Raw genomic sequence first — 24,956 nt, forward strand, 5'->3', positions numbered from 1 at the left:
GCGAGGGGGATTTTAAAAGTTTCTGGTGCTTGATTGGACGGCTGGGATTGCATCGGATGGCGCGAGTCCCGTCAGAAAATGGGTCTAGCCCACCTTGGAGAAACGATGGTCCAGCCCAGAAATACTCTGCCCGGCCCACGAAATACCCGAGAGGCCGCGTTGAAATCAGCCCGTTAATCTGAGTTTTCTCAACAACAAAAAAAAAATCGTAGTTTCTTTTATAGCGTCATGCATGCATGCGTGCTGATGTGCTCTTGCGATGATTTTGTGTGTGGTGTGCGTGCATCGACGAGGTGTTTTGGCCAAGTGTCAACCAAGACCGGCAAGTGGCAAGCCACGCAGATCGAGATGTTTGGATTTCCTATGCATCGTGACGCCACGATCGTGACAATGCAAAAACTACACTACGGCTGTGATCACAAGTTCACCGACGTGGACTTGAGCGGCTTCGTCTCAAGCTGACTTGGGAAAACAAAACACTTACTGCTCCTGCATCAAGCAAACCGCTGGCAAAGATTTCTCCACTTCGGAACTAAAATATGATTAATATTTCACCAGTTCTTTGAATGATTGGCGTCTGTTTAATAATCCAGATTAAATATGATGTTACCATCCGAATCTTATCTTAGATAAAGGCGAGTTCGCTGGGGTGTGAGTGGAATATGCTTTCTGAAACAAGTAGAAACAAACGGACGCGTACCTGCGACATGTCGGTGCTGCGGTGTCTGGCTGACTCGCTCGTTGTGTACTAATTTCTATAGCAATCCTCCGATCCAATTGTTACCGACACCTATCCGATGCGTGCACTGTAGCACGCGTGAACGTGTCATGGATGGCGAACGTTTTGGCTGGTCCATCGCAGCCTGCTGCGTCGTTGGAGTGGTTAGCGGTCAGTAGTGGTGATGGTCGTTCTGATGGCTAGCTGCGTACGTTGGAATGGAAAATAGACGACGACCAGGAATTCGAGTCCCCAACTGGCTGAGCTTTTGCCGTGATTTGTTCCGGTGCTGGTGCGCGTTCTGATTCGGATGCGTAAATGGTAATCGTAGAAATTCACAGTCTGTAATCTGTACCTGACAAGCTCAAGTGCTACGTGTGTAATGGATTACTCCGTGTAACAACGAAAGGATATTCAGAATGACACAGCGAATGTTTACAACTTTTCATACATCTAGGGTACATGCATGTTCCAACACAGCAATACATACTTTTATGCACTATCATATTCAGAAATTGTCCATAATAACAGAGCCCAGCCCCAGCCATCCAGAACATGGATCTAACTAGCTAGTTGCCACCTACCTCTTTTGCATGCTCTGTAGCCTGTACCATGGCAGCAGGGACGACCAAGTATCGCCATCGTCCCAAGATCAAAGAGAGAGAGGAAAAAAAGGTTGAAAGAAACCGAATTACCTTGTTCCTAGACAGCAGTACAGCACTGCTCCAAAATGTGAAGTGAACTACTGGAAAACCCAACCATGCAGATCGAGGTGACATACAGGCAGGAGAAGCGTGTGTGCAGCTACCAGGACTCTCTAGTAGTTCTCCGGTATGATGGAGAGCCGCGGCCTCCACGCGTCCCGGCACGGGCTCATCGCTACGCTGCCACCGTTGACGCTGCCGTCGCCGCCGAGGCCGGCGCTGAGCTCCGCCTCCATCACGGTGGCGCTCCTCTCCGCCGCGTCGCGCTGCTCCAGCCTCGCCACCAGCTCCGCGATGTCCTTCCTCCTCATCACGATCTTCACCCGCCGCACGCCGCCGCCGTCCTCGCCGCAGCCGGCCGGCTCCACGCGGCACCCGGGGCGCCACGCCTCCTCCCCGCCGTCGCCTTCCTCCGACGCCGGCGTGTCCGCGACCGGCACGACGTGCCTCGACCGCGCTGCTGCCCTGACGTTCCTGCGGCGGGCCGGACGACTCTTCTGCTTCCTCCTCCTCTTCTTGGCGGCGGCGTTTTCAACCTCGTCGGCCTCGTGGTGGCGCACGCATGCGCATTGCAATGGCAGTGGCAGGCTGTTGCCCATGCCGTGTCTCGTCAAGAGCGTGTGCGCGTGTGGCCAAGCGACAGTGAGGAAAAGGAGGTTGGTATGTGTGTGTTAAAGATTGGCATTTTCGTCTACCAGTGATTATATAGCGACGAGGCGTACTCGGAGTAAGCGACAGGGAGGGAAGGAAGGAGATTTGGTCAGAAGTAAGAGGACGTGCATGATGGGGTGTAGACTGACACCACAGGTGTTGCCGTTTCAGTCTGAGTCCATATGGTTATGGCCTTATGGGGCATCAGTCAATGTGTGGGTGATATGTGCTAGATGTGGCCATTGTTCGGCCGTCAAGCACGTAAAAGACTGAAGCTTGTTGGGTTTCAGCGGGTTGGCTGATTGCTTATTTGCAAGTGTTCATGCAAAAAGAAATTAAAAAGCTAGCTCTAGTTAAAAAGGAGATGCACAGAAGAAGAGCAACAGTTACCACTTACCACAGATACGGAGAGTATTATTGTAAAGGCGTGTCACATTGGGGGAAGAAGTTGCAACGAAATGAGGTTTAAACTCATAAGTTGTGCTGGGAGCTAGTTGAGGTCTTCGGTGATACTTTGTCAGACAGAACGCAACAAAACTAAGGCTCTATTTCGTTTAAGGTCAAACATATTGCAATTGCCTATAAGATCTATAGTAGTATGAAAAGCTGAAGGGGCTCAGTATTCTTCACCGTTCAAGGGTCAACCTCCGCTACGTGTTCCTTAAAATCCCCCCTAATCATTCGCCCAAAGTTTCAGTCTGAGATGAAGAACAGCCATGCATATTGCCTCGCAAGAAATAGGACCGGTCAAGCAGGGAATGTGAACTCAATCAAGATTCATGGATGGATATAGAGTGCTAGTCTTATTACGGTACTGTTATTTGAGTATAAAAACCGCATTCCTGTCGAAGTATCTGTCGTCAAAACAAGAATTAGACGCCAGGGCAGGCATTGCTATCCAGCTAGTGATCTCAGTTGACAGCGACATCCTCTCTAGAGTCAAGACTAATGATGCACGACTTTGATCCAATCATACAAAGCACAAAAACAGTTAAGCAACACCCGACCTTGTCATGCAGAGATGATAGGGTAATTTAGGAACACATCAAAGCATAGTTCGCAGACATCACAGGACTGGGTTACAGTTACAGAGCCAATACACAAATTTTCATTGAACTGATCCACACACACACACACACACACACACACACCCCTCTTATCAATGATTCAAAATTCCAAACGCACCAGAGTTTTTGTGTAGTAGTATCAGTTCTATACATGCACCCGAGAAGAGATACAAAGAGAGATACAGTTCAATAAATAATTGCTAACAAATTTTGCATCTATAAGATATACGTTGATCCTACAACTACAAACCCGGCATTTCTTCTCAAGAAGAAGCAGGAAAGAACAGCATATATGCACCCAAAAGAATTTCCTACTGCTGTCAACCTACTACCTATAATTTATAACACAGGGGTTCTCATTTCTCTATGCTAAACGAGCCCTTTCTTTATTGTTTTTACAGCTAAAAAGCTGCAATTTGTTTTCTCAGCACTGACATAGAAACACGTATCTACAAAAAGAAGTTACAGAAATGCTTTCTTTGCTTATGCCGCGACAGGTTGAACCAGACCTTCACTTGGACTTGGGGCAGCAACGTCCTCAGCGGCATTTGTTCTCTCTCTTGACAGGTACTTGTCAACAGCTGCCGCAGCTTCCCTCCCCTCTGCGATTGCCCAAACAACCAGTGATTGTCCACGCCTGCAGTCTCCAGCAGCAAACACACCCTCCACATTAGTCGCAAAGTTCCCAAACTGAGCCATGAAGTTTGATCGCTTGTCTTGCTCTAAACCCAGTTTCTTGGCAATGTCCTGCAGAAGGATAGGCATTATTTTGTTAGTTGATCCAAAATCAAATATCTGCTAGTACCACACTAATCTTTTACGGGAAATAGGTTGGGAAACTAACCGCTACGTTCCATGACCGTGTCACACATGAAACAATCAAATTAATCAATGTAATGCAGCTAGTCTTGTACGCCAGTTCTTGTGGACAGCACACGCATGTATTCAAAGCTGGAATTCCAGGTTCTCAAGCAGTAACAACAGGAACCTGAAACTGAATTCACATTTAACTAACATAGGAACTGGCAGCATTGGAGGGAATGGCCCTCGATTCAACACCAAAAAACTACCTAGGTTACAGAGAATACAATGGTATCCTATATAAATCTCCTATGCATACATGATACAACAATGCCAACTCAATGCCTCACGACGAGATCAAGAAAACTCGACTAACAATGCATTAACCTCTCTAATTGATCATAATCGTTTAATCGCACTTCCTTTGTAGAGTACATGATAAATTAGACACTATCCCTGGCAGTGCAGTGCGCCCCAATTTTCTTCTCAGATGTCATAAAAACTGTACCCAATCAAGGTGACGACTGACGAGAAAACTTCAGAGTCAGTCAGCCAACTTCCAGAGGCCTCCGTTTGTCACCTTTGAAGGAACTGATTTCTCACGGTATTGCAGATCTCATCTGCCACACCAGCGTTTTCATGTAGGAATTTCTCAGCATCCGCCTTGCCAGGCAGGAACACGCCGTTGATCCAATACCCAGATCCATCCTTCACAACAACTCCGACAGAGGAAGCCATCTCCAGGATCTCAGATTCATGGCAGATCCCCTTCCCAAATCTGATGTCGATGCTGGCTTCCTTCAGACTCGCTGGTGCTAATTTGTTCTTGATGATCTGCACTGATATACCAATGCCAGTAGCCTGCATAAGCACACTACCATTAGTATCAGTGTAAGTTTGATGTGTTATCATGAGGCTGTGTGAAAGACCCCTACCTGGTCTTCACTATAGCGCAGTTCCCTTCTTGAAGTCCTCATTCTGACTGCAGCATAAAATCCTAACGCGTTACCACCGCAAGGCACCTCCTTGTAGATCCCAGGAAACGGATTTGAGCTCAACTTTGTTCTGACCTACAAATATCACCAATAAATAAAGCCAAAGTAAGGCAGAAACATCGTTGCCCATATGTTAAAAGAAATCAAGACATATAAATGATGTCATACCTGATTCACAAAAATAATAAGTGATTCAGAGCGACACAAAGTGTACTGAATTTTCCTAAGCGCCTGAGTCATCAAACGGGATTGAATGTCTTCAGAATTAGTGTATATTTCGCCTTCTATTTCACATTTGGGAATAAGTGCTGCCACCTGTCACAAGTCCAATAAAATCAAGGTAAACATAACATGGTGTCAGTACCACACACATAAAGAGGTAGATATGCCCAGACAGTGGTATGCATCTGAACCACAGGGATGCCTATCAGCAATTCTTAGATCCATATTCTAGCTTTGTGTTACTTGGGAGAGCATACTCTTCATAATAAGTAAGGAACTGAAACACATAACAGAAAAATATACTGAAAATGACATAGGGAAGTAACATACACTATCCACAACAACAACAGCAACAGATCCACCAACAAGAGTGTTTACAATGCTCAAAGAATTTTCAGCGGAATCAGGTTGGGCTATTAAGAGCCTTTCACTGTCTACACCAATGGCTTCTGCAAATGAAGGGTTAAAAGCGTTTTCTGCATCAATATAAGCACAATAACCTGCAAATATGCCAGTCACAATGAAAATCAGTTATTCCATTCAGTAATAAGAGAAGGAAATATTAAATGTCTTGCGCAAACAAAGGCAATAAGATTTTTTCAATAGATTCGTCTATCTGAATAGTAAGAACAGGGGAACACTTGCTGATAATCTTTACCGATGCTTGTAAAGTAAAGTAATAAAATCTGGCAAGCAGATGATAAATGTATTGATAAAAGATTGCAGTAATACTAGGTAACTCCCAAGTATAAAATAAGTCAATAAAATGGAGAAAATATTTCAGGAGTACTATAAAACAAAATAGTAAACAGAAATATGCGCAAACATTAAAAAAAAGGAGAAAAAAGGGGCATCAGAAAACAAACTCGGACCTCCATTCTTTTGAGCTTCCTTGACAACATGAAGTGCAAGTGTTGTCTTCCCAGATGCCTCTTTCCCAAATATCTCCACCATTCTACCCTGTAGAGATATTCCAATCAGTAATTTGCCAAGCAGGGCCAAAAATACATAATGATACAACATCAAGTTCCATATAATATACTGCCACGGATCAAATTTCTCAAAGTGTTGATATTCAACACTGCTGACCAGAGAAAGACAGCAAAGAAGACATGGAAAATTATGATGGCAACATTTCTAGTCAAGACATCCTCTCAAAAAGAAATTTTAGGCAAGAGATGAGCATGAATGTGTTCTGGTGCTTATACTTTATGAGCAGAGATGCTGAAGACAAAATGCACTTTTGTAGAGGCTAAGTATAACTAAACTAGCATGCTTACCAATTGCAAAGAAAGGAACCTTTGCGACTAATGATTAGGTCGACGTGATGCATAGAGTAGATAGGCATCAAAAGATACAAAGAACCAGATGAATAATCAATGACTGTTGAACTGTATGGTATCCATTAAGTGTATATGAATACTCAATAAAGTATAAAGTGAATACCTCAAGAAATACAAAACAACAAAGTATCATACTAATACTTAAAAATGATATGGTAACACATTATGACCTTTGGTAATCCTCCAATGCCGAGAGCAAGATCAAGCTTAAGAGAACCAGTAGAGATGACAGATGCACGTCTTGTACGGGAAAATCGCTCCAAACATAGATTAGATTCTCTATCAAAATCACTTGCAAGTTGAGAGACAGCAACATTTAGTGATGACTCCTTCTCAAGAGCTTTTGCTTCATCAAGTGGGATATCAGTCTCATAGTCTATCTGCATATCAACTGGGAATTTGTACATACTCCTGAGTAACATTGCAACTCATAAGGTAGTGTGGATACAGAACGCCAGAGAATAACTGTATAACGTTGGAAATAATCAATTATCTTATATGTACTTTAAAAAGTTGCTTCGTTCAGGAACAGTAAAGGTGGGATCTTTTATGGTAGAAACAATAAACATTAACAAACATTTGAGCAATGATTTGGTAAATGGGTATACCTGTGGTTGACATCGAACGACCTTTAGACCAAAAAGAACAAAATGCCTCTCTTTTCCCATTCTAGCAAATCAGAGAGAAGAAAAGGTGATCAGCAATCTGTGCAAATATCTTGAAGTATGAGCAAGTTAAGCATTCTGGAACTCCACTTATGAAGGCATAAAGTCAGTGAGACATATACGAAACAGCAAAGCAGCACATAAACTAAAAGCCACCATTCTCACGAAGTGGAAAAACGCTAGGAATAGCACTATTTTACAGCGCACAGTGCTTATTATCTTCATCTGTCATACTGCTATGCTAGTAGCTTATGCACATGAGCAGTACACTCATGTTTAATCCAACACGGGCAATTTACGACAACAATTAGCAAAAAGTTATTCTCTGTCTGATTCAAAAGTCTCCATTACAAAAAAAAAAAAAGATCCCCAGCACATGGAAACAAACCACAAGCCCAGACGCGATGGAGCGGCAGAGAGATGTTGGGGCAAACCTGGTGGGGAAAGCGGCGGAGAGGAGAGGGTGCGGATGTTGTGGCGTTACTCCAGCCCGCGCGGGAGAGCTGGGCGGCGGCGCCGGCGGCTTGTCGGAGGAGAGTGGAGGAAGAGGAGAGCAGCCCTCGCATGGCGGCGGCGGTCGCGGATCAGTGGGTCGCGCGCGCGCTGCTGAGCTGCCTCTGTCGGCCGGCCCGTCGCTGGGCTATTCCTTCTTTCTCTAGCGAAGCGTGATTCGGCCCAACTCAGATTGGCCGGCCGTGGACGCGGCCTGGTGCCGTGGGCCGGAGAATGTTCTCCTCCCTTCCAACATCACCTTGGAATTTAAACTTTCGCACCTGATTCGTCCTGCTTCTTGGAGAGCTCGGACCGCCGCCACCGGCCGTGGAGGAGGCCGGGACTGGCCACTGGCGTGGCGGCGGCGTGGGCGAGGCGAAGGCGTGGCGGCGGCGTGGGCGAGGCGAAGGCGTGGCCTGCCGTGGACGAGGCGAGGCGGAGGCGTGGCCTGCCGTGGACGAGGCGTGGCGGTGGCGTGGCCGGCCGTGACGGCGGCGCGCGAGGCGGAGGCGTGGCGGCGGGGGAAGTGGGAGCTAGTTGACGGTGATAGTTTGTCAGACAGAACGCAACAAAACTAAGGCTCTATTTCGTTTAAGGTCAAACATATTGCAATCGCCTATAAGATCTATTGTAGTATGAAAAGCTGAAGGGGCTAAATATTCTTCACCGTTCAAGGTCAATCTCCGCTACGTGTTCTTTAAAATTCCCCCTCACCATTCGCCCAAAGTTTCAGTCTACGACGAAGAACAGCCATTCATATAGTCTTGCAAGAAATAGCTAGTAATTACTGGTCAAGCAGGCAGTGTAAATTCAATCAAGATTTAAGAATGGATGGTGCTATTCTTATTACCGTACTGTTATTTTAAGCATCTGTCGTCAAAACAAGAATTAGACGCCAGGGCAGGCATTTGCTATCTACTGATCTCAGATGACAACGACATCCTCTCTAGACTAATGGTGCATGACTTTGATCCAATCATACAAAAGGCACAAAAACAGTTAGGCAACACCAGACCATGTCATGCAGGGATGATAGGGTAATTTAGGAACACATAAAAGCATAGGTAGTAGCAGACACCACAGGACTGGTTACACTTACAGAACCAATATACTCATTTTCATTGAATTGATCCCTCTCTTATCAATGATACAAAATTTTTAAAACTCCAAAGTTTTTGTGTGGTAGTATCAGCTCTATACATGCACCCGAGGAGAGATACAGTTTAATAAATAATTGTTAACAATTTTTGCATCTATAAGATATACATTGATCCTACAACTACGAACCGGCATTTCCTCACAAGCAGGAAAGAACAGCATATATGCACCCAAAAGAATTTCCTACTGCTGTCAACCTAATACCTAATTTATAACACAAGGGTTATCATTTCTCTATGCTAAACGAGCCCTTTCTTTATTGTTTTTACAGCTAAAAACCGCAATTTGTTTTCTCAGCACTGAAGTGGAAAAACATATCTACAAAAGTTACAGAAATGCTTTCTTTGCTTATGCCGCGACAGGTTGAACCAGACCTTCACTTGGACTTGGGGCAGCAACGTCCTCAGCAGCATTTGTTCTCTCTCTTGACAGGTACTTGTCAACAGCTGCCGCAGCTTCCCTCCCCTCTGCGATTGCCCAAACAACCAGTGATTGTCCACGCCTGCAGTCTCCAGCAGCAAACACACCCTCCACATTAGTCGCAAAGTTCCCAAACTGAGCCATGAAATTTGATCGCTTGTCTTGCTCTAAACCCAGTTTCTTGGCAATGTCCTGCAGAAGGATAGGCACTATTTTGTTAGTTGATCCAAAGTCAAATATCTGCTAGTACCATACTAATCTTTTACGGGAAATAGGTTGGGAAACTAACCGCTTCAGGACCCAAGAATCCCATAGCTAAGAGAACAAGATCAGCCTCGATTATTTCTTGTGAACCTTCAATTTCCTTGAATTGAAATCTTCCATCCACTTTGCCCCATTCAACACGTACTACCTCAAGGGCCTTCACTTTTCCATTTTCGTCTCCGATAAAACGTTTGGTGAGGATTTGGTAATTTCTTGGATCTTTTCCAAACTTGCTAGCTGCTTCTTGGTGGCCATAGTCAATTCGGAAGATCCTCGGGTACTATATAGAAGCACCACAATGAGAATGAATCGCAGCATAATGATGCTAATGGAATCGAAGGTGTGACATAAGTAACAACACATTGCTTACAATTCATACATCTGTATCAGCAAGGTAATGAAGATGTTATCACTTTTCACAATTTTATTACGAACCTGTGGCCATGGATTGTCAGGAGCCCTCTCTCTTGGTGGTTCTGGTAGAAGTTCAAGATTTACAATGTTACTGCAACCATGCCTGATGGAAGTCCCAATACAATCCGTGCCTGTGTCTCCACCGCCAATTACAACAACCTTTCTCCCTCTAGCTGATATGTAGTTACCATCCTCTAAGTTGCTGTCAAGCAAACTTTTGGTATTGGCATGAAGAAATTCCATAGCAAAATGGATGCCTGATAGTTCACGTCCAGGAATAGGGAGATCTCTGCTCAATGATAATGCTCTAGATATTAGCAAATTCTCAAATACATATAAATTAAAAACATATTATTAAAAGATATGACCAACATAACCATATAGTCTAGACTTTTTATTGGTGTTAAGGACGACATCAGCCAAATAATTTGAACTCCAGCATTTTGAAGTGTTTATTGATCACCTTGGCCTTGTAGCCCCACAAGCCAAAATAACTGCATCACTTTCAGATCGGAGCTTCTCAATAGAGTACTGAGGATCAGTTCCAACATGAGCATTAACAACGAATGTAACCCCCTCCTCAGCCATTAAATTAACACGGCGCTGAACGATGTCAGCTTTGTCAGCCTTCATGTTTGGCACCCCATACATCATCAGGCCTCCAATACGGTCAGCACGTTCAAACACAGTTGCAAAATGACCCATCTTGTTCAGTTGATCTGCAGCAGCTAAACCAGCTGGGCCGCTTCCAACAATAGCAACTTTCTTTCTGCAGATTAAATAGTGTAGATGTAACTATTAAGACATGGGCCTTGTTTAGTTGCCCAACTTGGGTGTATCCAAATTACTGTAGCAACAATGTAGCGTTTCGTTTGTATTTGTGAATTATTGTCCAAATATTGACTAATTAGGCTTAAAAGATTCGTCTCGCAAAGTACAACAAAACTGTGCAATTAGTTTTTGATTTCGTCTACGTTTAATACCCATGCATGTATCGCAAGTTTGATGTGATAGGGAATCTTCTTTTTGCATAGTGCCAAAGTTGGGAGTTGGGGGTGAACTAAACAAGGCCATGCTTTCACTCGTGCAGTACCAAAATGGGCCAAAAGATGGCAACAAAAGCATACCCGGTTCTCTGAAGTGGAGGGCGTGGTACCATCCATCCCTCTTTGAAGCCTTTGTCTATGATGGCACACTCTATGCCTTTTATAGATACTGGATTTTCTATAATGCCAAGCACGCACGAGCCCTCACAAGGAGCAGGGCAAACTCGTCCAGTGAACTCAGGGAAGTTGTTGGTCTCAAGTAGGCGATACAAGGCTTCACGCCATCTGTTCTGATAAACTAATTCGTTGAATTCAGGAATCTTATTTCCAAGAGGACAGCCGGCACCAAAATTTTCCTGCAGAATTTTTAACCAATAAAATTATAAAATCATACCGCAAATGCTTAACATTTGTAGATCTATTATGTGGTTTATTATAATAAGGAACCATAATTTGCAACCAAAAGAATATTACTGCCTCTCTTTATGCCAGCATAGAAAAGAACATTAAGATCTTCAAATTTTGACAAAAAAAAGGGCATGTATATAAATATACTGTTAAGAAAACCAAGCTTCGCAGCAACAATGGGTAACTACCTGTCCTAATTACTGAAAAATGGTGCCTGTGACAAACGATAACATATACACCACTCGTGATGTTGGTTTCATAATGTTTTCAATTTTGTAAAAGATGCTGGGAAACAAATTCTGACAAAACTTTGTTCAGTTATAGTTCCTGCTATTCTGGCAATGATGATGTCAGAAAACTGATGATAATAGATTTACATTCATATTTTTTGAAGCAGCAAACTTAAAACAGATAGCAGAATTTTGAGTGTCACCTGATGACAGAAAGGAGTGCTACAACTCATGCACCGAGCAGATTGTGTGTTTAGTAGTGGCCCAGGAACCAGTTCATTTGTAACTTCATTCCAATCCTCAACACGCTCATTTGCGTCTCTATAAGAAATCCCCTCTCGATCATATGTTATGAAACCTCGAGAATTTTCAGCATTGAAAACTTGCGTTGGTCGGCTAGATGACTTTTTGCCCTTCACTTTCTGCGTACCAAAATGATTAGAAGTCACACCCAAAAACCATTCACAATGAAGAAAGATAATATTTTTGAGAAGGATAACATTAACTTCCAATAGATAATTTAGATATTACAATAATTTCCATTTAAACCATATATACCTTCGTCATTATTGAAATGCCATTTGGAGCTTTAATCACTTCACCTGCCTTCTTATCCAACCCTGCTTTTCTTGCTTTTTGCTCTGCTTCTTTTGCAACCTTTTCCACCTTCATATTCTCCAAAACCCGCTTGTAATCTCTTGGAAATACTTTTACAAATTTTGGAAGAAGATCCTCGAAATTAGAGAGTATGTCTTTCGCCAAAACACTTTCTGTGTTGAGTCTATGTTGTTCTACCATCATTCTTAACGTTACAATGTCATCCTCTTCATCTACACTATACAGATCAACTGACTCATGATTGCAACGAGTACTGAACATCCCGTCCAGATCATAAACATAAGCAATACCCCCACTCATGCCAGCAGCAAAGTTTCTACCAGTTTTTCCCAGAATGACGACAGTGCCTCCTGTCATGTACTCACATCCATGATCGCCAATTCCTTCAACTACTGCTTGAGCACCTGAATTGCGGACACAAAACCTTTCTGCTGCCATACCATTAAAATATGCTTCTCCCTTGGTAGAACCATAGAGGGCTACATTACCAATCACAATATTGTCCTGCGGGATAAATCGACTGTTTCTGGGTGGGTACACAACAATCTTCCCACCAGATAATCCTTTACCAACATAATCATTGCTGTCTCCTTCAAGCTCAAGAGTGATTCCAGGACACAGAAAAGCACCAAAACTTTGACCAGCACTCCCATTGAGTTTAATATGGATGGTATCTGGAGGCAGTCCAGACATACGATATCGCTTTGTCACTTCATGGCTGAGCATAGTGCCCACAGCTCGATTAGTGTTTCTGACTGGTGTCTCAGTGAAAACACGAAAGCCTTTTTCAAGAGCAGCTCTAGAGGAGACTATGAGTTTGTTATCTAATGCCATATCAAGGCCATGATCTTGTTTCTCAACGCAATACTGAACAGCATCAGGGCTAATCTCAGCAGCTGGTTTCAGAATCAGTGAGAGATCAATGTTCTGAAGTTTCTCATTGCCTTTCAGTACGTCTGGATCAACCTCAAGCATATCTGATCGCCCAACCATTTCATTGATGGTGCGGAAACCAAGCTGAGACATGATTTCTCTTACCTCTTCGGCAAGCATGAAGAAGAAGTTTATGACATGCTCTGGCTTTCCTGCAAACTTTTCTCTGAGCACTGGATCTTGTGTAGCAATCCCAACCGGACAAGTGTTAGTATGACACTTCCTCATCATAATGCAACCAAGTACAATTAGTGGGGCTGTGCTAAATCCAAATTCCTCCGCCCCAAGTAAACAAGCGATAACAACATCTCTACCGATTTTCAATTGTCCATCTGTCTGAAGAACAGCTCGGCCACGGAGCCCATTTGCCACTAGAGTCTGATGTATCTCAGCTAATCCAAGCTCCCAAGGAAGTCCAGCATTTTTAATTCCTGTCCATCTAGAAGCTCCTGTTCCTCCATCATGCCCAGAGATGAGAATATGGTCTGCATGTCCTTTGACAACACCACTAGCGACAACTCCTACGCCAACCTCAGAGACTAGTTTGACGCTGATTCTGGCCTCTGGGTTTGAATTCTAAAAAAGAATGGAGAACAATAACATAAGCAAGCAACATTTTCGAGGAACAGTGCTCGCAACTGCAATTTCAACTACAAATAGCAATCCATGAATAAAGTAATGCGGACAGCTCGATACTTATACTAAGTGGTACTAACAATATTCTCTTTAAAAGATAGCCATAAGCATATATAGCAGGATTACTGGAAAATCATCATGACAGCATACCTTAAGGTCATAGATCAGTTGTGCAAGATCTTCAATAGAGTATATATCATGATGAGGAGGTGGGCTAATGAGTCCTACGCCAGCTGTAGAATGTCTTGTAACTGCAATGTCACCTATAACCTTGTGACCTGGGAGCTCGCCCCCTTCACCAGGTTTTGCGCCCTGTACAATTAGAAGGGAAAGATATAAAATTATTCAACATGACGAATTTGCGATAGTATAATAACATTACTCTTCGTGCATATGTTGTAGAATTAGGTACTTTTGAGTCAAACACAGTACACGTAGTGATGCAGAAGTTGTAATAGTTGTACACTAATATAGTTATATACCTGAGCCATTTTTATCTGAAGCTCAATAGCATTTGTCAGATAATAGATAGAAACTCCAAATCTTCCACTTGCAACCTGCTTGATTGCACTTATCATCGGATTCATCGAACCATCAGCTAGAGGCTCCATGCGAGATGCTTGTTCCCCTCCCTCGCCTTTATATAAATGCATCCCAGTTAACATATGAAATGGAACTAGTTAGTAACTATACTAGCAATTTTATAATTGAAGCAAATAACATGGACAAGCAAATCAAAAATAAAATATGATACGCACTGTTGCAAGTAAGGATGTAATGAACAAGAGTTAAGAAACAACTTTGACCGACATGAAAGGGCATGTGACAGAAAAAAGTAATCCCTCCTCCTTTTGTAAGGCGTGGTTTGAGCCCATGTGGTCTCCAATGCCACACTTTGGCCGTTAATATCTTATATATTATAATATTCATGACCATGAAATTGGCATCATATGAAAGTGTTTTCAAACATGAACTTAATTATGCAAAACTTTTATGGTATATCACATATAAATTTTGGGTTGTGTGCGCACCTCATATAGAAAGAAAAGGAAGGAGAATTTGTCTAAAATGTAACATATTTGGAAGGAATATAATAAATGAGAATCGGATGGAAACTAAAATGCAACCTATTATATCAATTCTACACCATCAAAAGCCAACTTCCCATAGAGACCCCTGAGGGCCCTGACTATCCTACTTTACTATCATGCCCCCTGCTATCTAGTGATACTGATAAGTGATAATGCCTCCTCAACCTAGACCACCCAAAGTTGATCCTGCGGACAATATTATAATTTTGGTTCTCCGAATCTAAACGTGGTTCCTACCTACTGTAAAATTTAAGACGCTTGAGTTCTTACTTCTTGATTGGGACCCCATCGAAAAGTAATATTATTACCAGTTTTCAGATGAAAAACAGTTCGGAAATTTACGTAAGCACAACTACATTGATCTCAGGTAAAGTGTGCTTCAAGAATCTAACAGAGCAGTTGTTTTCAGTAGTTGACATCAAGGAATAAGAATAGTAGAACAAAAGTTCAGACATGAAGTGAGCAAATATGCAATACATAGTTCACTTGGCATTTAAGAATATCAATCTTTCCTAAATAAATATGATATTCATAACAATGGCCAGGGTCATTTCATTTATGGTGGAAAATACCTGTATTAGATTTTCCTCCCAGAATGTTGAGAGCCTTAGCAAGGGTTGTGTGAGCTTCCCAGGAAATGGATCCATAACTCATTGCTCCAGTACAAAATCGCTTCACTATCTCACTTGCAGGTTCAACCTCATCCAAGGAAATCCTGACTGGAATTTCTCTAAACTTCAGCATACCACGCAGAGTGCAGTACCTACTCAGCTCCTGAGTACGTCTAGAATATTCTTTGTAAGCTTCCCTGCTGTCAAGTCTAGTTGCTTCTTGTAATTTTGCAATGGCAAACGGATCATTAAGATGTAGTTCTCCATTTTTCGTCCAGTGGTAATCCCCAGGGTTGGGAACAGCGTTTGCATCTGCACTTCCAGATGGTAAAGTTCTTGATGGGAACGCCAAATCATGGAGATAAAGTGCATCTTGTGCAAGCATTTCAAAAGTAGCGCCCTCGACTCTACTAGGAGTGCCTTCAAAACACTTGCTGGTCACTTCTGAAGCAAGACCAAGAGCCTCAAAAATCTGAGCACCTTTGTACGATGCCAGGGTGGATATCCCCATCTTAGCAAGAACCTTCATTATTCCATAGTTAGAAGCATTGAAATACTTGTTAATAAGTTCTTCTTGTGGATATGGCTGCCCATCACCTTTAGAAGCTATCTTCCCATCAATCTGTAACCGGCATATGGTTTCTATGGCCAAATAAGGGCATATAGCATCTGCACCAAACCCGATAAGGGTACAGAAATGGTGCACTTCACGAGGTTCAGCAGAATCAACAAGCAAACCTATGCGTGTCCTCTCAAGATTTGAGACAAGATGTTGATGAACAGCTCCAACTGCCAATAGGGGACTGACAGGTACACGATCCAGAGAGAAACCTGTATGAATTTTTCAGTTGAAATATGACATTTTAAGCCTCCAAATGCTATGGAGTATGGAACAAGTAATCTTACGATATCAAGCATTAAAATGCATAGCACATATCATTATTAATCGAGTGTTGTTGCAGGTATCAGACATTCAAACTGGCAAAGATGAAAGCAGACTGAATAGGACAAAATCTAGTTTTCTACTGGAATTGGGGCAGTTCTGGCCCTTGATCCCAAAATGAGATAGTAGGATTTTAATCAACTATATGTAAGGGACAATTTTAAAATGTTATATGTTTAATATGCTGTGATGAAAAATAACAGGAGAAAATAAAACCGATGGTACTGCATGCTGCAGTAATACAAAATAAATAGATCTCTGAGCAGTTGCTATTAACATGCATGAACAATAAGCAATTCATGGTAATATTGAGGCAGATAAAGATAAATCTAGATTTCATGGACAATTTAAGTTATGCCTGCTGACTGCAGAGTACTTCTGTATTATGAACTGCACTCACCTCTATCAGAGAGAACTAAAATAGTGTATCCCTCATGTATAGCTTCACGCGCTTGAGCACAAAGTTTATCCAAAGTCTGCTCTAATCCTTTTCTGCCATACTTTTTAGGATAAGTTATGTCAAGCACTTTGCTGCGCCAATCACGAAAATTCATCTTTTTAATAGCCTCCATTTCATGAATATGCAGTAAAGGACCTTCAAGTTTCAGGCGATGGCACTGATGTTCTGTTGTTTCAGATAGGTCACCTTCTGGACCAATCATACACTCCTTGGATGTGACAATTTTTTCTCTAATTGGGTCAATTGGTGGATTCGTAACCTGAGCAAACATCTGCTTGAAGTACTCATAAGTTAGCTTCTCTCTATTTGACATCACAGCGAGGGGTGTGTCATTTCCCATTGATCCTAGAGCTTCTACTCCATTTTTGGCCATTGGAAGCAACAGCATTTCCAGGGTTTCTAATGTATACCTGAAGCCAATCAACTCGTTTATGTGTAAAAGAAACATATAAAATACTAAGGTTGAGGTGTTGCTTACCCAAAGGCTTTTAGTGGGGCCAAAATTCCATGGATACCAACAGCTTCCTTGTTCTCGTTCTGTTGCTGCACCAAAGTGTAGAAGAAGCCATAAGTTAGTCCATATTAGTGGTTTTTTCAGAAACAACTCCTAGCCCTACAAAATAAGTGAAAGCCAGAAAAATTATGGACTTACTGGAAGCGCAGCAATCCTAGGAGCAATTCTTTCGGTTTCAGGTACAGAGTCTATTATATCCATAAGTTGTATCCTTTGTCTCTCCAGCCACTCCCCGTATGGGTGGGCTCTTGAGTATTGTTTCTTCAGTGCGTCATCATCCACGATGCAATGGTTCTCAAAATCAACTAAAAGCATCATACCAGGGTTTAGCCTACCCTTTCTCCTCACGTCGTCAACTGGGATATCAACCACACCAACTTCACTAGCCATGATCACCCGGCCAGTGTATGTCACATAAAAACGGCCAGGCCTCAAGCCATTACGATCCAGGGTAGCACCAAGATAACGTCCATCAGTAACTGTGTGAGAAAACAAGGTCAACAGAAATGAAGTCATCCATCAGAACTCATAGGGAAAGAAATATTAAGGAAAGATTTTAATGTTTTCATATTTTTTTACATGATACGAGAGCTGGTCCGTCCCAAGGCTCCATAAGGGCTGAAAAGTATTCATACAAAGCTTTTCTCTCAGGGTCCATGTTTGTATCATTGTGCCATGCCTCAGGGATCATCATCATTACAGCCTCTGGCAAGCTTCTTCCAGATTGGATGAGGAGCTCAAGAACGTTATCAAATGCACCTGAATTTATGAGCATTCTCACACTCAATCAATGCCTTTAACAAGATAAATATAATTTAGTTTGCCAAGTTAAAAGTCATATACTACACATGCACACAGTTCGCTTTCAGAAACACAGAACTAGTATCCTAGTATATATTTCTACTTCTTTTTTTCTTTGGCATGTGTAGATAGAAAATGGAACCTGAATCTGAAGACGTAGCATCCACTATTGGCAGTAGTTTTGACATTTCATCCCTTGATAGACCGAGTCCCTTGCACTTCAAAAGACCTTCACGTGCTTTCATCCTATCAAACACAAATAAAACACATTGCAATCGAGTATGGTGAAATTCATGCCCCAATGCTTCAGTCACGTGGAAATCATTGCTTACAAGATCGAGTAAATTATGAAAAAAATATGCTCAGTAAATTCACCAGTTCTTGTTCCCTCTAAGGGTATTGATCTCGCCGTTATGTCCCAAAACACGCATTGGCTGTGCGCGATCCCAGCTGGGGAAGGTGTTCGTGGAGAATCTTGAGTGTACCTGTTTGCATGCATGACTTTTGAATCATACCCTGCTCATCTGTTTTCATATATAGAATATGGAGTATGACCTCAGATAGATCGTCAGCGCTACCTAGAAGGAAATAGCTCCTAAACAGTTCGAAGAGCCCTAAGGTACTCAACAAATTTCCTTATACTACCAACTCAAAATGGTTATTGGATATCCATTAGTGCAGATTCTAATAGTTCTGTGGAGCGCATGATGAACCAATACTGAAACAGCAAGTGCATGGAACAGTGAAAAAAAGGCAATTCAATGTGTGCGTGCTTGGAAACATTTCTTGCCCTACCACATTGCTATTGGCAGTTCCCATCTCCTAATCCTAACTGTGTTTATGATTTTTTTTCTTTTTATTTGAATAAGATCAACGAGGCTACGTATTTACCAGAGCCATGTAACTTGTGAAGCTTCGATCACCTAAGTCGGCAAAGAAGTACCCCTTAAGTTGAGTCGGCTTCAGCTGACCCTTGTAAACAACAGTCCTGAGAAGAATAACAATAACAGATTTCAGAAAACAATTCTTAGAAAAAGTGGAAGACGTGAAATAAACAGATTTGGGAGGATCTCATGACACAAAGAAATCATTATTCATATGGCATCTCTTGTTCCTTATTTTCATGATCAAAATTTTCGAAACATGCTTGCTCTGATTCATATCACTGCTGAGTGCCGCAACTGAAACCTTAATCATTTCATCTTGCACACATGAAAATTGAAAGAAATGAATAGGGTGATAAAGAAGAACCTTGAAGATAGTGAGCACATGTAGAAATCTTTTGGTCCTCCACGCTGGAGACCTAAAGCTTCGCGGATGGACTTGATCGAGAATCTACGTAGGATGTACATCTGCAGTTACAATTTGCAAAAGGAAGTCGATGAACAATGTCTATTGTATTTGAAATCTATAGTTTGAAATTCGAAAGCCCATCAAATGACCTGCTGCTCAAAATCAGCCTTGGAGTGTGTGCTCTTGGATACAAACACTTGTTCAATCACAGGTTCAGTATCGAGCGCTGATTTGCCCAAGTCCGAATTGTCGGTGGGAACCCGACGCCACCCAATAACATCATGTCCCAATGACTTCGCTATCTGCAATCCAAACACGTGAAACAAAAATGAGCATGGCCTCTGTTGCAATCAGATTTTTTTCTTTCTGCTCTTTCACTAGACAAACCTCATGGAACACAAGCTTGCTCTTCTCACGGCGCTTCTCATCGGTGGGCATGAAGAACATCCCTACGGCATACTCACCTGGCCGTGGAAGCTCAAAACCACCGTCTTTGGTTACCTGCTATAACAAAAAACGAAAAAACACACCCAAAGTGAATCCCTCAACCACAGAAAGCTCTTCTCACTCGTTAACAACTCCAACTAAACTTGCCTCTCTGAAAAAGGCATGCGGCAGTGCAACAAGGATGCCAGCACCATCGCCGGTGTTCTTCTCGCAGCCGCAGGCGCCACGGTGGGACATTCTCTCGAGCATCTCGATGGCATCGTCGATCTACAGTTGAAACAGCAGCCATGGCAAACAACTCAGACATGGACACGACGTTGAACATCAGTTAGCTGCACTGCGGAAGAATCAACGCCAAGCAGCGCGCGCTTAGTCGCGTAGGTGCTCACGGTTTTGCGGCTGGGCTCGGCGGAGAGCTCGGCGATGAAGCCGACGCCACAGGAGTCGCGCTCCAAGGACGGGTCGTAGAGCCCGATGCTGCTCTCCGGTATCTTCGACATCGACCTGACGCCCGCCGCCGACGCCACAACCCCTTCATGGCGCCGCGCCGCTCGCTCAGCCCACGGCAAGGCCCGCGCGCGCTGCTGTGCGGCGGGTAGCGGCGCGCCGTGGAGAAACCGCCCGCCCTCCAGCGACACGCAGCCGCCGCAGCAGCGGCGGTGCTGCATCGCCCCGCCATACGCCGCTCCAGCCGCCCTCACCGTCGTCTGGCTACGAGGAGCCCTGCGACTGGTCGCAACTGGCGGAGCCGCCCGGAGCCTGAGAGCGAGGCCCTGCGCCGCCGACATTGCCCGGCTTTGTGGGAAGGGAGAAAGAGTGCCGCCCGGACCGCCTCCGCGCAGGTGTGGGCAGTTTACTTATCTGCGCGCAGCAACAGACAACGTTGGAGATTCCAAGGGCCCCCTGAACTATCTGAAAAAAAATCTTTAAAAATTGCTGTTGCCATGAGCTTGCAGAAAGCTCGGAGTTGTCTGCTTCCTCGCTTGCCATGGATAAAACCAATGAATGAAATCTTCGTTTTAAAAAATGAAGGTAGAGAAATCAGAATTGAGTTTGCTAGATAAACATAATGAACTAGTGGCAGTGCAGACCACATCTGAACAAGAACAACGACAGCAATGAAACGGAGCAGCAGCTGAGATCAACATGCCTACTGAAAATGTGTGGCGTTCGATCGGAGCAGAGCAAATGATACCTCCTCGGTCTTCCTTGGAGCTCGTGCAGTCGTGCTCTTCGCAAGAAGACGACGCGGGGGATTGGAACAACAGAGGAAGCGGCGGATGGATTAGGATGCCCGCCGCTTCTCGTCTCGGCGCCGCTCCGCTCGTTGTCCTTCGCTTCACTTCACCTCGCAGGATCACAAATCGCTAGACGCGCGCTGTGGAAAGATTTATAGGATTTTTGCGTGGGGCCCATTATCCGTGCTGCACCCTGTCTTTTCTTTTTTTTCTTTTATACTTCCTCCGTCCCAAATTGCAGATCAGGCTTTTTTCAGGTGTGTTGCTAGTCTATATACATAATAATATTTATGCTAGAAAAACTAAAACGACCTACAATTTGAAATAGAGAGAGTATTTTCCACCTCCGATTCGTCGCTTGTTTCATTCCAGGTTGATTCCCTTTAGCTGGCAACTACATTTTCTTCTATATTTTTTTTTACACTAAGACCAATCTCAATGCGCAGTTTCATTGCACCGTTACCAAGACTGCAAACTTGGTAACTGTGCCCGCTAGATTTTATGAAGATGAAACTCCTTTCTCATATCTGAAACTCCATCATCTCTCTCCTCGTAAAAACCTTGCCAAGCCAGCAAAATTGCTGATGTGGTATAAAAATTAATGTTGATGAAATTCTATATGAAACTCCGACTGATACTGACCTAATGTCACATGTCAGATACCGATAGCTTTCTTGTTAGGCTGTAATCCAAAACAAGGACGATTCCATCCATTATACAAAATGTACAGTACGAGTTAACAATTTTCATTTCCCCTATGTTACATTAATCAATGTATACACCTAAAAGGATCTATTTAAGTGGAGTATTTATCCGTTGAAAACTATGAGGAGAAAAAGAAATCAGGAATATCCTTTTCGGAAAAAAAACAAATGAAACCATGAGCAGAAACTAATCAAAATTCAAAATCAGGATCCTTCGGGGGAAAAAAGAAGTGAAAAACCAGCGGGCAAGGGTATACAATTTCCGCATCTGGAAAGGATCCACGGCGCAAAACTTGCAAAACAGCCACGTAGGCATACGGGGCCACGGTCAGCGACGAAGACGAGCCAGGACATTGGGAACGGCTACCACCGCGGTGGGGCCCGCCGGCGCCGCCGGCGCATCCGGCGGCCGTGACGAGCGGCGCGCGCTTAAGGAGGTGTTTGGGAGGCGTGTGCTAAAGTTTTAGCACATGTCACATCGGATGTTTGGACACTAATTAGAAGTATTAAACATAGTCTAATTACAAAACTAATTGCACAACCCCTAGGCTAAATCGCGAGACGAATCTATTAAACCTAATTAGTCCATGATTTGACAATGTGGTGCTACAGTAACCATTTGCTAATGATGGATTAATTAGGCTTAATAGATTCGTCTCGCGATTTAACCTAGGGGTTGTGCAATTAGTTTTGTAATTAGACTATGTTTAATACTCCCAAACATCCAATGTGACAGATGCTTTAGCACCTGCTATGCAAACACCCCCTAAGGCGAAGCCGCTTGTAATCTTCTCCCCGTTTATCGACGAAGCAAACCTCCCATTCGCCGCTGCCCTTCGGCGGCGACCGGCGTCGCAGTCCGCCCGCGCCCGATCGAGGTGAGCAGACACGCGGCGTCCGGCCGCATCAGTTTCTAAGACTCAATCAGCAATAGGTCGAGCATGACCAATTTGTGTTGGATAATTCTGAAGAACTGCGATCCATATCGTACTGTCACCAGTGCCAACCGGAAGATCGATCGGTCGATACAACCTGTGTTTATGACGACCCTTTTTATGGCGCCAATGGAGTTTATTGGTTCGGAGTCGATTACTCCAGTTGGCAAGCGATGGAAGCTTGGTTAATTGGTTCAAAGTAAGATAATCAGCCTAATCACCTACTCCCTCCATCCCACAAAGATCGTTCGTTTAGAAAAGTTTTATACAAGATAGTAGCAATGCTAAAAGTCCAAATTACTCCTAATAACTTTTCTTAATCGGATAGATTATTGTTGAGTAGAATTAATTATGCATGCACGCTTGCAGTGTTTGTCGAACCTATTAGCCTTCCTTATTTAGCAGGTCTGACTCAGGCATCGATGGTGGAAGTAAATGATCGATTTATTAATTGGATTAGAAGGTATTATAAGAGTCTTTGTTGGATAGTCCAGAAGCTATATGAACACTCTCTGTGGAACAAGTTTTGAAGGCTAAATAAACAATATTTGTGAGACGGAGGGTTATTTAGCAAGTTTGAAAGTAGTACGAAAGAAACAACACGCACAAGTCGTCGGTCAATCTTATATTGTGGTAAAAACTTTGACCGAGGGTTATCCTAGGTGCATAATCACCTCTGAAACCACCACCAAGAGTTGACAAAAGTGAAAGGGATTTCGCATTCGCCGGCCGTTGAGGCGTTGACATGCATGTTTACCATTAAAAGTTAAGCAAATGAGAGCTGAGAACTCTGAACTTTCACCTAGTATAGTAATAAATCATTGTTCAAGTTGATCTTGACGTCTACATCTGCTGGTATATTCAGGTCAGCTGCTAACATTCGAATCCGATGGCTCTCAAGATCTAGCTATAGCTGGCTACATGGAATGTCAATCACGACGACGCAGCAGTGAGAATCTCTCTAATCACATAGGTTATCACAGAGTAGTAGTTTAATCTTCGCGTGCGACGCTATTAGTGAGGTCATGGCGCGCATGCATGCAATGCAACACTACCAACAAAGACCTTTATTTGGCTGCTGAGAAAACCAAGTGCCAATAAGGGCTCCTTGTTCGGAAGCCATCAATTACAAGAAGAAACCAATAGATAGTATCTACCCCCACTGCATACTCTTCTATCTATTTCAATAGATGATCAACTAATAATACTTAATGTCACTTTGTTACAATTTGATGGAGCGTGTCAATATATACTCTGCCAAGCCAGCTGCGTACGAAGATCCCAACCAAGCAGCTATTAACTTGGAAGGTATCAAAATTCCGATGACCTATTAACCCAGTCGATCGATGGAACATATACAACCTACACTTAGCTTCCATGGAGAAGAAGACCTCTTTTACGACGCACAGTACTATGCCAAATATCCGACGGTCAAGATTAATTGTATACTACTTATCTCTTCACCTATGGCACGGGTAGTATACATGAGTAATATAGATAGTATAAGGATATCATGGTAAAAAAAAACACAAACGGCATCACAATAATATTTTTTTACAATAGCATAAAGTCTAAAATACCATTCCATTTGAAAGATCACTTTTTACAATGTAATAATTACTAAATTATCCATAATAATGAATGGTTAGATCTTTTATATACTATATACCACTAAGTAGTAGTATTGTGTACCGTAAAAGACCTCAAAGAGTAATCGGGCGTGGGCACGCACGCGCAAGAATGCTTTTGTTTGTTAAAAAAAAGTTCATTTCTCACATGGTTCCAAGAAAAACAGGGGGCCTACCAATTCTAGGAAGCACAAGAAGAAGAGAAGAAAATTTGCACCTAAAGCTGATCCGAACAATGAAACAACTCACAACGCATCGTTACCATCTATCCGTACATAGACAATCGTTACCAGCTATCCGTACTGCAACAAGGAACACCAAAAAAAATCCATGCCCAATTATACGCAGGGATTAATTATCTGCTCACCAAGAAGAGGATGAGATTTTCTTCGTAGTAAGCTCCGGTCCAGGTCTTTAATTTCGCCATCGTTCTTTTAACCTGAACCTCCCAAGCTAATTGGAGAGTCCGCCTACCACGTACGTCAAATAAGCCAGTAAATGTCCGT

At 43.0% G+C, this 24,956-nt stretch overlaps 2 protein-coding genes across 4 annotated transcripts; both read right to left on the reverse strand.

Moving 5' to 3' along the window:
• Positions 1-3,243: 3,243 nt before the first annotated feature.
• On the reverse strand, positions 3,244-7,899 carry LOC101764834 (DNA repair protein recA homolog 2, mitochondrial). Of its 3 annotated transcripts, none has more exons than XM_004961227.3 (9): positions 7,601-7,899; positions 7,110-7,170; positions 6,672-6,892; positions 6,031-6,118; positions 5,489-5,658; positions 5,105-5,251; positions 4,877-5,011; positions 3,985-4,802; positions 3,244-3,887 (listed from the first exon to the last, which is right to left on the reverse strand). In XM_004961227.3, exons 1-8 carry the CDS (start codon positions 7,730-7,732, stop codon positions 4,518-4,520), a joined length of 1,239 nt encoding a protein of 412 aa, XP_004961284.1. In that variant the 5' UTR covers positions 7,733-7,899; the 3' UTR covers positions 3,244-3,887; positions 3,985-4,517. The 3 variants fall into 3 exon arrangements, with proteins under 3 accessions (XP_004961284.1, XP_012700109.1, XP_022680632.1); XM_012844655.2 differs by having other exon boundaries at positions 6,672-6,912; positions 7,601-7,681; XM_022824897.1 differs by lacking the exon at positions 7,601-7,899 and having other exon boundaries at positions 6,672-6,966; positions 7,110-7,164.
• Positions 7,900-8,796: 897 nt separating this feature from the next.
• Positions 8,797-21,278, reverse strand: LOC101770266 (glutamate synthase 2 [NADH], chloroplastic). Its single transcript, XM_004963552.3, has 23 exons — positions 21,141-21,278; positions 20,335-20,806; positions 20,093-20,212; positions 19,886-19,999; positions 19,648-19,800; positions 19,457-19,557; positions 19,097-19,193; positions 18,581-18,690; positions 18,348-18,451; positions 17,984-18,163; positions 17,543-17,883; positions 17,369-17,433; positions 16,831-17,300; positions 15,449-16,318; positions 14,268-14,422; positions 13,936-14,097; positions 12,157-13,725; positions 11,802-12,020; positions 11,042-11,316; positions 10,378-10,683; positions 9,936-10,203; positions 9,526-9,780; positions 8,797-9,428 (listed from the first exon to the last, which is right to left on the reverse strand). The coding sequence occupies exons 2-23, from the start codon at positions 20,731-20,733 to the stop codon at positions 9,165-9,167; spliced, it is 6,597 nt and encodes a 2,198-aa protein (XP_004963609.1). The 5' UTR covers positions 20,734-20,806; positions 21,141-21,278; the 3' UTR covers positions 8,797-9,164.
• Positions 21,279-24,956: the final 3,678 nt, after the last annotated feature.

This window comes from Setaria italica, chromosome III (assembly GCF_000263155.2).
Source record: "Setaria italica strain Yugu1 chromosome III, Setaria_italica_v2.0, whole genome shotgun sequence".
Lineage (NCBI taxonomy): Eukaryota > Viridiplantae > Streptophyta > Magnoliopsida > Poales > Poaceae > Setaria > Setaria italica.

Bases quoted from the DNA above. Each gene is read 5' to 3' on its own strand.
- LOC101764834 (XM_004961227.3), bottom strand. From the start codon at position 7,732: ATGCGAGGGCTGCTCTCCTCTTCCTCCACTCTCCTCCGACAAGCCGCC. The intron at 7,171-7,600 runs GTTTGCCCCAAC...CTGATTTGCTAG, and splicing joins TCCGCCGCTTTCCCCACCAG to AATGGGAAAAGAGAGGCATT. The intron at 6,119-6,671 runs GTCATAATGTGT...ATATCTCTACAG, and splicing joins GCATTGGAGGATTACCAAAG to GGTAGAATGGTGGAGATATT.
- LOC101770266 (XM_004963552.3), bottom strand. From the start codon at position 20,733: ATGTCGGCGGCGCAGGGCCTCGCTCTCAGGCTCCGGGCGGCTCCGCCA. The intron at 20,213-20,334 runs GTGAGCACCTAC...TTTCAACTGTAG, and splicing joins CCGAGCCCAGCCGCAAAACC to ATCGACGATGCCATCGAGAT. The intron at 10,684-11,041 runs GTATGCTTTTGT...TTTAATCTGCAG, and splicing joins CCTCCACTTCAGAGAACCGG to AAAGAAAGTTGCTATTGTTG.